This window comes from Pseudophryne corroboree, chromosome 6 (assembly GCF_028390025.1).
Source record: "Pseudophryne corroboree isolate aPseCor3 chromosome 6, aPseCor3.hap2, whole genome shotgun sequence".
Taxonomy (NCBI): domain Eukaryota; kingdom Metazoa; phylum Chordata; class Amphibia; order Anura; family Myobatrachidae; genus Pseudophryne; species Pseudophryne corroboree.
Genome location: NC_086449.1, coordinates 482,661,949 through 482,678,319, shown reverse-complemented (window position 1 = coordinate 482,678,319; position 16,371 = coordinate 482,661,949). Strand labels below are relative to the sequence as shown.

General features: G+C 54.2%; 1 protein-coding gene across 2 annotated transcripts in view; it reads left to right on the top strand.

Moving 5' to 3' along the window:
- Positions 1-13,786, top strand: part of IFRD1 (interferon related developmental regulator 1) — a 106,776-nt gene extending 92,990 nt beyond the window's left edge. For both annotated transcript variants that reach the window (XM_063927276.1, XM_063927277.1), the window contains exons 9-12: positions 782-916; positions 1,070-1,198; positions 11,631-11,726; positions 13,188-13,786. In XM_063927276.1, the coding sequence (XP_063783346.1) occupies positions 782-916; positions 1,070-1,198; positions 11,631-11,726; positions 13,188-13,277 (450 nt within the window). In that variant the 3' untranslated portion in view covers positions 13,278-13,786. The remainder of the gene's footprint in view (positions 1-781; positions 917-1,069; positions 1,199-11,630; positions 11,727-13,187) is intronic.
- The last annotated feature ends 2,585 nt before the right edge of the window (positions 13,787-16,371 follow it).

The following is a 16,371-nucleotide window of genomic DNA, read 5'->3' as shown; positions in this document are numbered from 1 at the left end:
CAGTGAGCCTGTTGCCAGCAGGACTCACTGAAAATAAAAAACCTAAATTAAACTTTTATTCTAAGCAGCTCAGGAGAGCCACCTAGCCTGCACCCTTCTCGTTCGGGCACAAAAATCTAACTGAGGCTTGGAGGAGGGTCATAGGGGGAGGAGCCAGTGCACACCACCTGATCCTAAAGCTTTTATTCTTGTGCCCTGTCTCCTGCGGAGCCGCTATTCCCCATGGTCCTTACGGAGTCCCAGCATCCACTAGGACGTCAGAGAAAAATGTACCAGCCAATCGGCTCCAATGTGCAAATTGACAGGAGCTGGCTGTGGTGCATTTATCACCTTGCACTTATCACTGGTTTATAACTTCCTTATGCCTTCTCCAGGGTAATATATCTGCCCCACTGCCTGTAACGTGGCAGTTAGGAACAGATTGGCTGGTGCTGAGTATATGTTCATAGGAGTGGTAAAATATAGATTAAGCTGTATGTATTTGAAAGTCCTGTGTAGCCTTTGGGTTTACACTTTGTACAGGTGTAAATAGTTATTAAAACATTTGCTACATCTAATCTGTTACCAAGATTGGATCAAACTATAGTATAGAAGTGTTGAGTACAATTCTAAGCCATAACATTTGTTAAGTTGTCTTATAAACGTTTATCTGTGTAGGAAAACAACTTAAATTGGAATTTACTGGATTTTAAAAAGTGAAATCTGATATTACTTGTTTGTCATGATACACCATTATATAATGATCAACTGCTTTCAAATTTTTCCCCCCTCCCTTTCTTAGGACTTTTATTGTGACGATCTTGAGTTTATAACTGAAAAGCTGAAAGCTTTGGCTACTGATTGCAACAAGCATAGAGCTAAAGTAGATAGAAGAAAGCAACGTTCTGTTTTCCGTGATGTCCTTAGAGCTGTTGAGGTATTACACAATAATCTTCTACAATGTAAAAAAAGTGTCAGTACCTGCCTTGTTATATTTTTATGCAGCTGTAACATTACTCGTATAATCTAAGGGTGCCATAGATTGCCTTTGGTAAAATAGGCTTGCTAATCGGGCTTTATTTTTGCACAGGATGGAGAGTTCCAGTCTGAAATGATTCGGTTTGGGAGAGAACGCATGCACATTGACTGCTGGGTGAAGAGACTCACATATGGAATATTCAAAGAACTGTTTGGCTCGGGGATGCAGTTTCATCTCCTTGTAAGATGTTTGAATTTCTATTTCTGCATTAATTTCTTGATTGTGCTGATGAACAGAATTGTGTACAGTAAAAGCACTACTAAATTTATAATTCAAGGTTACTTGTATGAATCTTGGGCAGTGAGTGGACTCTCGTAAAACCTGTTAATGTAATTGAAATTGATCACATTATTGAGAATGTAATGTTATGACTGCGGTAACAGTCTGTGAAGCCAAATTTACTGGTGTTTCAGTATGGCAACTGAATTCAGTACAGAGGGGGACATACACTAAGCAGTGATAAAAGTGGAGAACTTGCCCATGGCAACCAATCAGCATTGACGTAACATTTATAATTTGCATACTATAAACATAGAGCAGCTGATTGGTTGCCATGGGCAACTTCTCCGCTCTGTCTTCACTGCTTAGTATATGCCCCCCAGAGCCTGCTATGGTTTGTCAACATCCATTGAAGCTGAAGAGAACCCATAATGGAGTCTGAAACGACAGAATGATTGTCTTGTCTACAACATAAAAATCCTGCACAGGGTCAGGTGGGCCCTACTGCCTGGTGGGGCCCCACCTCCTCTAGGGAAGAGGTTCCAGACTGTGCACTTGAATTATTCCTGCAGTATGTTCCATTATAATGCACAGGACTATGGTGTGTATTCTATCATGCATTGCTGTTATTAATCTGCTACTGTACACTATCATGCATGCACTGGCAATATTGACTGTATGTATGTGTCTGTGTGTATACATGTGTGTATGTATATGTATGTGTGTTAAAGCAGCAGCTGGGGTGTCATCCACAAATCCCCTCCAGAGAATCCACTTGTAGAAACAAACAATGGAGCACTCACCAGTCTTTTCTTTAATTATATATCAACAGGAGTTTATTAGCCAGACAGCACAAAATGACTGTCCACTGCAGTCCAACATAAATTCATAGGTCTTCTCAAACAGACCGTCATCAGGAGACACAAAATTCAGTAGAGCTGTCCCATCATAATAAAAGCACCAGCCCATGCAGTCTCTAATGGTTAGGTAAACCACCAATGTTGTGGCTGGCCACACCCCTATGCATGGGCCCCTACCACTGCATTTCCCCGGTATGCCCTTCTTGCCCCAGTCTGACACTCTACATTGAGTTATAGTATTTACATTACATATTGGTGAAGTTTGCCCAATGTCTTAATGTTGGAGCAGAATTTTACTGTCTCGAGTTAGTTTTGAAACCTCTGGATGCTGATCTGCTTAATGTATGTACAGATGCAAAATGTTATATCAGTGATTGCGCTAAGCCCCAAAAAAAGTGGGGCCCAGGGACCCGTCACTTTGAAAAATTGGGGTCCTGTCCTTTTTTGGGTTCCATCGGAATAAAGGTTCTTATTAATGATTCAAATATAAAAACAGACATTATGACACTACAAAAGTGCTTCAAGAGGGGGGTGGGGGGGGTGTGACAGTGCTGCTGGACTGTGTAGCATACAGGACACTCTACAGCAGGGCTTTAAGTAGACATTTTGGTGCCCTTTCGCAGAAACTGAATTGGCTCTCCCCCTCTTATAATGCGAAGAATGGACAAGCAAAAATGTAGGTTCATGTTTTCGTGGAGAAGGGGCATGGCCATATCATAGTAGTGCCGCTTGTACACACTGCACCAGGTAGGACCCCCTTCCATACACGTTGCACACATTGCGCCAGGCGGAATCCATCTTTCAGAAGATAGGAGGTAGTAATGTACATTGATAATATGCTAATGCCATCATTCAATACCGTATAACTAAAATAACATAAAAAAAACCCTTAGATTTCTAGGTGACAGTTCTATTTTGCATTAGCGATAGTTACGGTAAAGACACTACAACAGCAATGTTTGCAGGAACACAGTGTAATGTCTAGGGCTTTCATTTTGTTACAACACGTATTCTGCTCCCTCAGAACAACTTTAGCTAAGGCCACACGGAGGGGGCAATGACCACAGAGCACATGGTTAGTCACAGCAATCGTGCAGCGTGGAGGATGCTATGAACGGTGCAGCCTTCTCCTCCAGGGATCCTGCACACAAACTTTGGAGGAAGGCACTGAGAGGGGAGCTGTGGGCAGGTAGAGGCTCGGCCGTCCCTGCATTACAGGACATCAGCCTCCGGATTTTAGTCTGGGCACAATAGCACATCCTCCATCTGTCACCTGTAGAGCAGGATCGGGCCAGGTGAAGCCTGGGTCTCGCAGAGGAGCGGGTGCATAGTGGTGTACTGGGAGAAGCCAGACTACCCTGCTGTGCCGCCGCCTCCTGCTGGCTGGTGCGGACCCTGCGCTGTGCTCTCCCCTTCAGCAGACCTTCTTTCCATCCCCCTGGGGGGAAGGGAAGGTGGGTGCATGCTGTGGGAAGGGGGGTGTATGCTGCAGGAAGGGGGGTGGAGAAGGTGAGCGGGTGTATGCTGGGGGGGGGGGGGGGAGGAGAAGGTAAGCAGGTGTATGCTGTGTGTGGGGGGGGGGGGGAAGGTGGGTGTATGCTGCGTGGGGGGGGGGGGGGAGGTGGGTGTATGCTGCGTGGGGGGGGGGGGGGGGGAGGTGGGTGTATGCTGCGTGGGGGGGGGGGGGGAGGTGGGTGTATGCTGCGTGGGGGGGGGGGGGGGGAGGTGGGTGTATGCTGCGTGGGGGGGGGGGGGGGGGAGGTGGGTGTATGCTGGGGGGGGGGAGGTGGGTGTATGCTGGGGGGGGGGGGGGGGAGGTGGGTGTATGCTGCGTGGGGGGGGGGGAAGGTGGGTGTATGCTGCGTGGGGGGGGGAAGGTGGGTGTATGCTGCGTGGGGGGGGAGAAGGTGGGTGTATGCTGCGTGGGGGGGGAGAAGGTGGGTGTATGCTGCGTGGGGGAGGGGAGGTGGGTGTATGCTGTGTGGGGGGGGAGAAGGTGGGTGCATGCTGTGTGGGCGGGAGAAGGTGGGTGCATGCTCTGTGGGGGGGGGGGAGGAGAAGGTGGGTGCATGCTCTGTGGGGGGGGGAGAAGGCGGGTGCACGCTCTGTGGGGTGGGGGGGGGGAGGAGAAGGTGGGTGCACGCTCTGTGGGGTGGGGGGGGAGGAGAAGGTGGGTGCACGCTCTGTGGGGGGGGAGGAGAAGGTGGGTGCACGCTCTGTGGGGTGGGGGGGGAGGAGAAGGTGGGTGCACGCTCTGTGGGGTGGGGGGGGAGGAGAAGGTGGGTGCACGCTCTGTGGGGTGGGGGGGGAGGAGAAGGTGGGTGCATGCTCTGTGGGGGGGGGGAGGAGAAGGTGGGTGCACGCTCTGTGGGGGGGGGAGGAGAAGGTGGGTGCACGCTCTGTGGGGGGGGAGGAGAAGGTGGGTGCACGCTCTGTGGGGGGGGAGGAGAAGGTGGGTGCATGCTCTGTGGGGAGGGGGGAGGAGAAGGTGGGTGCATGCTCTGGGGGGGGGGGGGGGGAAGGTGGGTGTATGCTGTGGGGGGGGGGAGGTGGGTGTATGCTGCGTGGGGGGGGAAGGTGGGTGCATGCTGCGTGGGGGGGGGGGAGGAGAAGGTGGGTGCATGCTCTGTGGTGTGGGGGGGGAGGAGAAGGTGGGTGCATGCTCTGTGGGGTGGGGGGGGAAAGGAGAAGGTGGGTGCACGCTCTGTGGGGGGGGGGAAGGAGAAGGTGGGTGCACGCTCTGTGGGGGGGGGAGGAGAAGGTGGGTGCACGCTCTGTGGGGGGGGAAGGAGAAGGTGGGTGCACGCTCTGTGGGGGGGGAAGGAGAAGGTGGGTGCACGCTCTGTGGGGGGGGAAGGAGAAGGTGGGTGCACGCTCTGTGGGGGGGGGGGAAGGTGGGTGCACGTTCTGTGGGGGGGGGGAGGAGAAGGCGGGTGCACGCTCTGTGGGGGGGGGGGGAGGAGAAGGTGGGTGCACGCTCTGTGGGGGGGGGGGGAGAAGGTGGGTGTATGCTGTGGGGGGGGGGAGAAGGTGGGTGTATGCTGTGGGGGGGGGGGGGGGAGAAGGTGGGTGTATGCTGTGGGGGGGGGGGAGAAGGTGGGTGTATGCTGTGGGGGGGGGGGAGGTGGGTGGGTGTATGCTGTGGGGGGGGAGGTGGGTGTATGCTGCGTGGGGGGGGGAGGTGGGTGCATGCTGCGTGGGGGGGGAAGGTGGGTGCATGCTGTGGGGGGGGGGGGGGGAGGTGGGTGCATGCTCTGTGGGGGGGGGGGGGAGGAGAAGGTGGGTGCATGCTCTGTGGGGGGGGGTGGAGGAGAAGGTGGGCGCATGCTCTGTGGGGGGGGGGGGAGGAGAAGGTGGGCGCATGCTCTGTGGGGTGGGGGGGGAGGAGAAGGTGGGTGCATGCTCTGTGGGGGGGGGGGGGGGGAGAAGGTGGGTGCATGCTCTGTGGGGTGGGGGGGGGAGAAGGTGGGTGCATGCTCTGTGGGGGGGGAGGAGAAGGTGGGTGCACGCTCTGTGGGGGAGGGGGGAGAAGGTGGTTGTATGCTGGGGGGGTGAAGGTGGGTGTATGCTGGGGGGGTGAAGGTGGGTGTATGCTGGGGGGGGGTGAAGGTGGGTGTATGGGGGGGGGGGGAAGGTAGGTGCATGCTCTGTGGGGGGGGGAGAAGGTGGGTGCATGCTCTGTGCTGTGGGGGGGGGGTTGAGAAGGTGGGCGCCTGCTGTGGGGGGGGGGGGGGGTTGAGAAGGTGGGCGCATGCTGTGGGGGGAGGAGAAGGTGGGCGCATGCTGTGAGGTGGGGGAGAAGGTGGGTGTATGCTGTGGGGGGGGGTTGAGAAGGTGGGCGCATGCTGTGGGGGGGAGGAGAAGGTGGGTGTATGCTGCGGGGGGGGGAGAATGTGGGTGTATGCTGTGGGGGGGGGGAGAAGGTGGGTGTATGCTGTGGGGGGGGGGAGAAGGTGGGTGTATGCTGTGTGGGGGGGGGGGGGGAGAAGGGGGGTGTATGCTGTGGGGGGGGGGAAGGTGGGTGTATGCTGTGGGGGGGGGGGGGAGAAGGTGGGTGTATGCTGTGGGGGGGGGGGGGGGAGAAGGTGGGTGTATGCTGTGGGGGGGGGGGGGGAGAAGGTGGGTGTATGCTGTGGGGGGGAGAAGGTGGGTGTATGCTGTGGGGGGGGGGAAGGTGGGTGTATGCTGCGGGGGGGGGGAATGTGGGTGCATGCTGCGTGGGGGGGGAGGTGGGTGCATGCTGCGTGGGGGGGGGAGAAGGTGGGTGTATGCTGTGGGGGGGGGGGGAAGGTGGGTGTATGCTGTGGGGGGGGGGGAGGTGGGTGTATGCTGTGGGGGGGGGAAGGTGGGTGTATGCTGTGGGGGGGGGAGGTGGGTGTATGCTGCGTGGGGGGGGAAGGTGGGTGCATGCTGTGTGGGGGGGGGGAGGTGGGTGCATGCTCTGTGGGGGGGGGGGGAGGAGAAGGTGGGTGCATGCTCTGTGGGGGGGGGGGGAGGAGAAGGTGGGCGCATGCTCTGTGGGGGGGGGGGGGAGGAGAAGGTGGGCGCATGCTCTGTGGGGTGGGGGGGAGGAGAAGGTGGGTGCATGCTCTGGGGGGGGGGGGGGGGAGAAGGTGGGTGCATGCTCTGTGGGGTGGGGGGGGGAGGAGAAGGTGGGTGCATGCTCTGTGGGGGGGGGAGGAGAAGGTGGGTGCACGCTCTGTGGGGGGGGGGGTGAAGGTGGGTGTATGCTGGGGGGGTGAAGGTGGGTGTATGCTGGGGGGGTGAAGGTGGGTGTATGCTGGGGGGGGTGAAGGTGGGTGTATGGGGGGGGGGGGAGAAGGTAGGTGCATGCTCTGTGGGGGGGGGGAAGGTGGGTGCATGCTCTGTGCTGTGGGGGGGGGGGAGGTTGAGAAGGTGGGCGCCTGCTGTAGGGGGGGGGGGGTTGAGAAGGTGGGCGCATGCTGTGGGGGGGGAGGAGAAGGTGGGCGCATGCTGTGAGGTGGGGGAGAAGGTGGGTGTATGCTGTGGGGGGGGGTTGAGAAGGTGGGCGCATGCTGTGGGGGGGAGGAGAAGGTGGGTGTATGCTGCGGGGGGGGGGAGAATGTGGGTGTATGCTGTGGGGGGGGAGAGAAGGTGGGTGTATGCTGTGGGGGGGGGAGAAGGTGGGTGTATGCTGTGGGGGGGGGGGAGAAGGTGGGTGTATGCTGTGGGGGGGGGAGAAGGGGGGTGTATGCTGTGGGGGGGGGGAGAAGGGGGGTGTATGCTGTGGGTGGGGGGGGAGAAGGGGGGTGTATGCTGTGGGGGGGGAGAAGGGGGGTGTATGCTGTGGGGGGGGGGGAGAAGGTGGGTGTATGCTGTGGGGGGGGGGGGAGAAGGGGGGTGTATGCTGGGGGGGGGGGGAGAAGGTGGGTGTATGCTGTGGGGGGGGGGGAGAAGGTGGGTGTATGCTGTGGGGGGGGGGGAGAAGGTGGGTGTATGCTGTGGGGGGGGGGGAGAAGGTGGGTGTATGCTGTGGGGGGGGGGGGGAGAAGGTGGGTGTATGCTGTGGGGGGGGGGGGAGAAGGTGGGTGTATGCTGTGGGGGGGGGGGAGAAGGTGGGTGTATGCTGTGGGGGGGGGGGGGAGAAGGTGGGTGTATGCTGTGGGGGGGGGGGAGAAGGTGGGTGTATGCTGTGGGGGGGGGGGAGAAGGTGGGTGTATGCTGTGGGGGGGGGGGAGAAGGTGGGTGTATGCTGTGGGGGGGGGGAGAAGGTGGGTGTATGCTGTGGGGGGGGGGGGGGGAAGGTGGGTGCATGCTGCGTGGGGGGGGGAGAAGGTGGGTGCATGCTCTGTGGGTGGGGGGGGGGAGAAGGTGGGTGCACGCTCTGTGGGGGGGGGGAGGAGAAGGTGGGTGCACGCTCTGTGGGGGGGGAGGAGAAGGTGGGTGCACGCTCTGTGGGGGGGGGGAGGAGAAGGTGGGTGCATGCTCTGTGGGGGGGGGAGGAGAAGGTGGGTGCACGCTCTGTGGGGGGGGGAGGAGAAGGTGGGTGCACGCTCTGTGGGGGGGGGAGGAGAAGGTGGGTACATGCTCTGTGGGGGGGGGGGGGGTGGAGAAGGTTGGTGCATGCTCTGTGGGGGGGGGGGGAGGAGAAGGTGGGTGCATGCTCTGTGGGGGGGGGGGGAGGAGAAGGTGGGTGCATGCTCTGTGGGGGGGGGAGAAGGTGGGTGCATGCTCTGTGCTGTGGGGGGGGAGGTGGGTGCATGCTCTGGGGGGGGTTGAGAAGGTGGGCGCATGCTGTGGGGGGGGGGGTTTGAGAAGGTGGGTGTATGCTGTGGGGGGGGGGAAGGTGGGTGTATGCTGTGGGGGGGGGAAGGTGGGTGTATGCTGTGGGGGGGGAGAAGGTGGGTGTATGCTGTGGGGGGGGGGGAAGGTGGGTGTATGCTGTGGGGGGGGGGGGAGAAGGTGGGTGTATGCTGTGGGGGGGGGAGAAGGTGGGTGTATGCTGTGGGGGGGGAGAAGGTGGGTGTATGCTGTGGGGGGGGGGGGAGAAGGTGGGTGTATGCTGGGGGGGGGGTGAAGGTGGGTGTATGCTGTGGGGGGGGAGAAGGTGGGTGTATGCTGGGGGGGGGGGTGAAGGTGGGTGTATGCTGGGGGGGGGGTGAAGGTGGGTGTATGCTGGGGGGGGGGTGAAGGTGGGTGTATGCTGGGGGGGGGGGGTGTGAAGGTGGGTGTATGCTGGGGGGGGGGGGGTGAAGGTGGGTGTATGCTGGGGGGGGGTGAAGGTGGGCGTATGCTGGGGGGGTGAAGGTGGGCGTATGCTGGGGGGGTGAAGGTGGGCGTATGCTGGGGGGGGGGGTGAAGGTGGGTGTATGCTGGGGGGGGTGAAGGTGGGTGTATGCTGGGGGGGGGGGGGTGTGAAGGTGGGTGTATGCTGGGGGGGGGGGGTGAAGGGTGTATGCTGGGGGGGGTGTGTGAAGGTGGGTGTATGCTGGGGGGGGTGAAGGTGGGTGTATGCTGTGTGTGGGGGGGGGGAGAAGGTGGGTGTATGCTGTGTGGGGGGGGGGAGAAGGTGGGTGTATGCTGTGGGGGGGGGGAGAAGGTGGGTGTATGCTGTGGGGGGGGGGGAGAAGGTGGGTGTATGCTGGGGGGGGGAGAAGGTGGGTGTATGCAGTGGGGGGGGGAAGAAGGTGGGTGTATGCTGTGGGGGGGGAAGAAGGTGGGTGTATGCTGCGGGGGGGGATGCGAGCGGGTGTATGCTGCGGGGGGGGATGCGAGCGGGTGTATGCTGCGGGGGGGGGGAGAAGGTGGGTGTATGCTGTGGGGGGGGGGGAGAAGGTGGGTGTATGCTGTGGGGGGGGGAGAAGGTGGGTGTATGCTGTGGGGGGGGAGAAGGTGGGTGTATGCTGTGGGGGGGGGGAGAAGGTGGGTGTATGCTGTGGGGGGGGGGAAGGTGGGTGTATGCTGTGGGGGGGGGGAGAAGGTGGGTGTATGCTGTGGGGGGGGGGAAGGTGGGTGTATGCTGTGGGGGGGGGGGAAGGTGGGTGTATGCTGTGGGGGGGGGAAGGTGGGTGCATGCTGCGTGGGGTGGGTGGGTGCATGCTGCGTGGGGGTGGGTGGGTGCATGCTGCGTGGGGGGGGTGGGTGCATGCTGTGTGGGGGGGGGAGAAGGTGGGTGCATGCTCTGTGGGGGGGGAGGAGAAGGTGGGTGCATGCTCTGTGGGGGGGGGGGGGGGAGAAGGTGGGTGCATGCTCTGTGGGGGGGGGGGAGGAGAAGGTGGGTGCATGCTCTGGGGGGGGAGAAGGTGGGTGCATGCTCTGTGGGGGGGGGGGAGAAGGTGGGTGCATGCTCTGTGCTGTGGGGGGGGGGAGGTGGGTGCATGCTCTGGGGGGGGTTGAGAAGGTGGGCGCATGCTGTGGGGGGGGTTGAGAAGGTGGGCGCATGCTGTGGGGGGGGGGTTTGAGAAGGTGGGGGAGAAGGTGGGTGTATGCTGTGGGGGGGGGGGGGAGAAGGTGGGTGTATGCTGTGGGGGGGGGGGAGAAGGTGGGTGTATGCTGTGGGGGGGGGGGAGAAGGTGGGTGTATGCTGTGGGGGGGGGGAGAAGGTGGGTGTATGCTGTGGGGGGGGGGGAGAAGGTGGGTGTATGCTGTGGGGGGGGGGAGAAGGTGGGTGTATGCTGGGGGGGGGATGCGAGCGGGTGTATGCTGCGGGGGGGGCGAGGTGAGTGGGTGTATGCTGCATTGGGGGGGGGGGGGAGATGGCGGGTGTATGCTGCAGAGGGGGAGAATGTGAGCGGCTGTATGCTGCGTGGCATGGGGGGGGGGGGGGAGTGAAAGGACGGAGGTGAGCATGTGTATGCTGCGGAGGGGGAGGAGATAAGCGGGTGACTGTCACTGATCTGCCCTGTGCCCCCAGTGACTTGTGCAGTCTGTGTGGGGTGGTGGATGGGCTTGCTGTAGGGGGTTCCAGCGTCTGTGGGGTTGGGACTTAGGGGATGATTATATAACAATGTGTATAACATGCTCTACCTGGTGCAATATGTATAATATGCTCAGCCTGGCGTGAAGTGTGTATTGTGCTCTACCTGGCGCAGTGTAGAACGTGAATTCTACCTGGCGCACTATTAGGACCACACCCCTTCCCCATGAAGCCACACCCCTAAATTTTTGCAGCGCGTTTTCGGCGCACACTGCCTGTAGTTTCAAATCTGGGAGGTGGAGCACCAATTCACTTTCTGTCAAAGGGCACCCAAATGTCTAATTACAGCTCTGGTGCAGGGTGTCCTGCATGCTACACAGCCCAGCAGCAGTGTCACCCCATCCCCTCACCTTGCAACACTTTTGTAGTGTCTACATAAGATTAATAAGAACTTTCATTCCGATGGGACCCAGAAAAGGACCGGTAGGACCCCAGTTTAAGTGAGGTTCCTGAGGCCCACTTTTTTGGGGGGGCTCAGCACGATCACTGCAGTATAGTTACACATCTGTATTCAGTCTTGGCTTTTGGTACAAAAATTAATTCTATGGGGGGTGGTTCCTTTCTCTCCTTTGTCTACATAGATGGATTGTCATGCAATCTGATAAGTATTTTGTATGTTATAGAATATTATAAAGGGGGTCATTGGACCAAAGTATTGATTGGTCCAGTAAGAGCTAGGATTCTAATCTGTAATTGTAAGATTGTTGGGCATTCCCATAAAGTATGCGTTAATGTACTTATAGCAGAGCAGCTCCTCTGGCAGAGGGTAAGGAGTAGGGAAATCTATTGTTCTAGAAGAGGATACCATCTAGTGTAGGTGTTTTAGTGTAATAGTGTTAATGGTGGATTTGTTGTCCCGTGAGATGCCCAAGGCACCTTCTCGTGTAACATCCAAGCTATGAGTCTTCTATAGAAGAGAAAAATGCTCCCTTTCTGCTGCATTAGGACATTGTAAACCTTAAAAACCCCACAAACACAATTACATAGACTATTTAAATTGTAGCATTTGTGGAGCATAATACTTGGCACACCATCAAATCTGAATGTGGAGGATTTTTATTTAGTGTTATGACGTGATTTTTTTTTTTTTTTATAGGCAAATGGATTTCTGCGCAATATTTTTGAGCTTGGTCCCCCTTTGCTTTTGGACACAGCCACCATTAAAGAAATGAAGGTTTCTCGTGATGAAAGGGTATGTTGCACAAGTGAGAGAACAAAACCATAAAGTCACTGTTTCAAGGAGAAATCCCCATATGTAGGTTTGTCTATGTTAATTTACAAAATAATAAGACCAAATAAGGACAGATGATACTGTGCACAGTATTGTATAAATATGTAACAAGAGAAATTTATTCCATGAATACAATGTTTCTAAATGTAAAAGAAAATATATCAGAGGTGTGAGTCTCGGTTGTAAAAAAAAATTTTTTTTTAACCTTTTCATTGATCTTAATAGATACATAAACACTAGTACGGAAAAGGTACTTTGCTTCTAAGAATTTGAATAGAAAGCAAATAGATGGAATAGCTGTTGTGCTAGATAATAATAGGACGGGAATTGAGATGTTAGAATCCCTACTTAAGGAAGGTCAGACTGGCACAGAAACTATTAAATATGATTTGGACCGTTCTTTAGTCGTTTTATATTTAGAAATCACTATTTTTTTCCGACATAGTACAGAAGTGCACCTATTGATATATTCTATAAAAAGAGTATTTTAATGCTTTCTGTAAACGAGAATTGTTATCTAAATATAAGAACAATCTATCAGAAATTAGCTTTAAAAACACTTGCTGAAGACCCTTCCCTTGTGATCAAGCCAGCAGATGAGGGGGAGGGGGGTGTATAATGGTTCAAAATACTGCCGACTACCTTAAGGAAGCAGACAGTTGAGATATAAATACCTATAAAAGGTTAATAAAAGATCCCACTTTTTTTCTCTCGCCCATTAATCCCAAGCACAGCTGAATTTTCTTTTTTGTACTTCTATCATATAAATCTGCAGAGGTTTATTTACAGCAGCTAATGGGGTTCTCAGTTTGATATATTATACTTAACATAAATTACCAAGTATAGTTGTTATGGTCAATTGAACTTTAGCGCCTAGTTTTTTTCCCATTAGGTTGCACAAGTCCATGTAATAACTGGTTTCCAAAATGCTTTTATCTGTGGAAAGCTGGAGAAAATGAGTATACAGGGTAATTCAAGTGTCGCAGTACACCACCCTTTTTTGTTTCAAATACTGTCCAGGAAATAAAACTGACTTTGTTTCAAGATGGAAGATTTCGGGGTGGCGCCCACGTTTGGTACATACCCTAAAAGATAGCCCACCTCACCCATACCTTAGTGGAGTGTTCAATTTTTCCCATTTCCTGCAGTTTTTGAAACAAAAGGGTGTCCTGCGACTTTTGAATCACCCTGTAGTTTTCTGACTGAACCAAACAAAGTGACTGACAGTATACTGTCAAACATAACATATGTGGAAACATTCATGATTTATGACCTGTGGGGAAAAAAGGTAGTATTGAGAAATTATATAGAAAAACTGACCAGACTAAACCTAAAGTTGTCATTTGGCAGTTCATTGTGTTTTAGAAATATTGGCATCTCTCTTGCATGCATTTCTTTTAACTGAAACTCTTTCCACTCAAGCACATGAACAACTCTGCTGCATTCAAAGCTCGAACAAAAGCAAGAAGCAAACTGCGTGACAAGAGAGCAGATGTTGGAGAGTTCTTCTAAATATTCAGGATAGGATCCAACCTGGAACTGAATACAGTTAGAGGATGAAATATTCCTTTGAGTGAGTTACTGCAGGCTGTCCTCAATAAAAGAGGAAAATGTAATTTGTTTCATACTTGGGAGAGGAACTAATGCTACATTGGTTTGTAATTGTATTTTCTATAGTAAGACCACTTGTATGCTTGCTTATTCAGTTTACTTGCCTATAGAACTTTGTTACCCGTATAACATTTTTACTACATTTATTTGCAACATATTAGTTCACTTCAGCTTTGCTTTATAAATTGGATAAGTGTTTGCAGATAGTGTTTTCATTGGGTCAATAGATTATTCTTGGGATTATGCTATGACCTGGCAGTTTACAGCAGTTTTACAGTGGAGTTGCCCAGTTGAGTGGCTCTTGGCATAAGAGTATGTATATATGTATTATAATGAATCTGATTATAGTGATATTTATGTGTACTGTGACTATGGATTAAGTTTGTGTTCCAATAAAACATTTTATTCAAGATGTTAGTGTTGTAGTTTACTTTCTCTTGCCATTGGCACCCCCTTGCTTTGGCAGTGGCTCCTGTAAGCAAATCAATGGTGGATCCTACCATTGAACTGTCATATCTAGAAAGTCAATTATACTTACAGATAATTGTTTCTTCAAGATACTTCATGACAGCCATTATTCTGGGATTGTATCCCATCCTCCTAACACCAGACGGTTTTCTCTGGCAGGGTCCACAGGTTATCCACAGGATAATATTGGGATATGATAAAGCAACAGCTGATTGCGCCAGTCAGTCAAAGCTTTTCGGCCTCCTAGCATGCAACAGGCCCATCCATATATCCGCGTCTCCTGGCTCAGACAAATCAGTTTTCTCTAACGTCCTAGTGGATGCTGGGAACTCCGTAAGGACCATGGGGAATAGCGGGCTCCGAAGGAGGCTGGGCACTCTAGAAAGATTTATGACTACCTGGTGTGCACTGGCTCCTCCCACTATGACCCTCCTCCTCGCCTCAGTTAGATTTCGTGCCCGGCCGAGGTTGGATGCACACTAGGGGCTCTCCTGAGCCCTTAGAAAGTATAGTTTTAGGTTTTTTATTTTCAGTGAGACCTGCTGGCAACAGGCTCACTGCAGCGAGGGACTAAGGGGAGAAGAAGCGAACTCGCCTGCTTGCAGCCGGATTGGGCTTCTTAGGCTACTGGACACCATTAGCTCCAGAGGGATCGACCGCAGGCCCAGTCCTGGTGTTCGGTCCCGGAGCCGCGCTGCCGTCCCCCTTACAGAGCCAGAAGCAAGAAGAGGTCCGGAAAAACGGCGGCAGAAGACATCAGTCTTCACCAAGGTAGCGCACAGCACTGCAGCTGTGCGCCATTGCTCCTCATGCACACTTCACACTCCGGTCACTGAGGGTGCAGGGCGCTTGGGGGGGGGGGGGGGGGGTGCCCTGAGCAGCAATAAAAACACCTTGGCTGGCAAAAATACCACAATATATAGCCCCAGAGGCTATATATGTGGTAAATACCCCTGCCAGAATCCAGAATAAAGCGGGAGAATAGGCCACGGAAAAGGGGCGGAGCTATCTCCCTCAGACACACTGGCGCCATTTCTCCTTCACAGATCCGCTGGAAGGAAGCTCCCTGGCTCTCCCCTGCAGTCTACACTACAGAACAGGGTAAAAACAGAGAGGGGGGGCACTAAATTTGGGCGCAATATATATATAATATAAAAAGCAGCTATAGGGGACATAACTCAGTTAGTCCCTGCATTATATAGCGCTCTGGCGTGTGCTGGCATACTCTCACTCTGTCCCCCCAAAGGGCTTTTGTGGGTCCTGTCCTCATTCGGAGCATTCCTTGTGTGTGTGCGGTGTGTCGGTACGGCTGTGTCGACATGTTTGATGAGGGTAATGATGTGGAGGCGGAGCAGATGCCTTTAGAAGGGATGTCACCCCCTGCGGGGCAGACACCTGAGTGGATGGGCTTATGGAAAGTAATGAGTGCACGTATAGACTCCTTATATAAAAAAATCGACGACATGCCAAATGTGGGACAGCCGTCTTCTCAGCTCGTGCCTGCCCAGGCGTCGCATGGGTCGTCAGGGGCTCTAAAACGCCCGCTACCTCAAACAGACCCAGATGTCGACACTGATACTGACACCAGTGTCGACGACGATGAGTCTAACCTGATGCCCACTAAGGCCATTCACTGCATGATTGAGGCAATGAAAGAGGTGTTACACATTTCTGATATAACTACAGGTACCACTAAAAAGGGTATTATGTTTGGAGAGAAAAAACTACCCGTAGTTTTTCCCCCATCAGATGAATTAAATGAAGTGTGTGAAGAAGCGTGGGCTTTCCCTGATAAAAAATTGGTAATTCCTAAGAAGGTACTAATGGCGTTCCCTTTCCCGCCAGAGGATAGGTCACGTTGGGAAACACCCCCTAGAGTGGATAAAGCGCTCACACGTTTGTCTAAAAAGGTGGCACTACCGTCTCCGGATACGGCCGCCCTCAAGGAACCTGCTGATAGAAAGCAGGAGGCGATCCTGAAGTCTGTATATACACACACACAGGCATTATACTTAGGCCAGCTATTGCGTCAGCTTGGATGTGCAGTGCTGCCGCTGCATGGTCAGATAAACTGTCAGAAAATATTGACACATTAGACAGACACGATCCTGTTAACCATAGACCATATAAAAGACTCAGTCTTATATATGAGAGATGCACAGAGGGAAATCTGCCGACTGGCATCTAAAGTAAGTGCATTGTCCATTTCTGCTAGGAGAGGCTTATGGACTCGCCAGTGGACAGGAGATGCAGATTCAAAAAAGCACATGGAAGTGTTACCATATAAGGGTGAGGAATTATTTGGGGATGGTCTCTCGGACCTAGTTTCCACAGCAACGTCTGGGAAGTCAGCATTTTTACCCCATGTCCCCTCACAGCCTAAGAAGGCGCCGTTTTATCAGGTTCAGTCCTTTCGGACCCAGAAAAACAGGCGTGGAAAAGGCGGGTCTTTTCTGTCCAGAGGCAGAGGTAGGGGAAAAAGGCTGCAACAAACAGCAGGTTCCCAGGAGCAAAAGTCCTCCCCCGC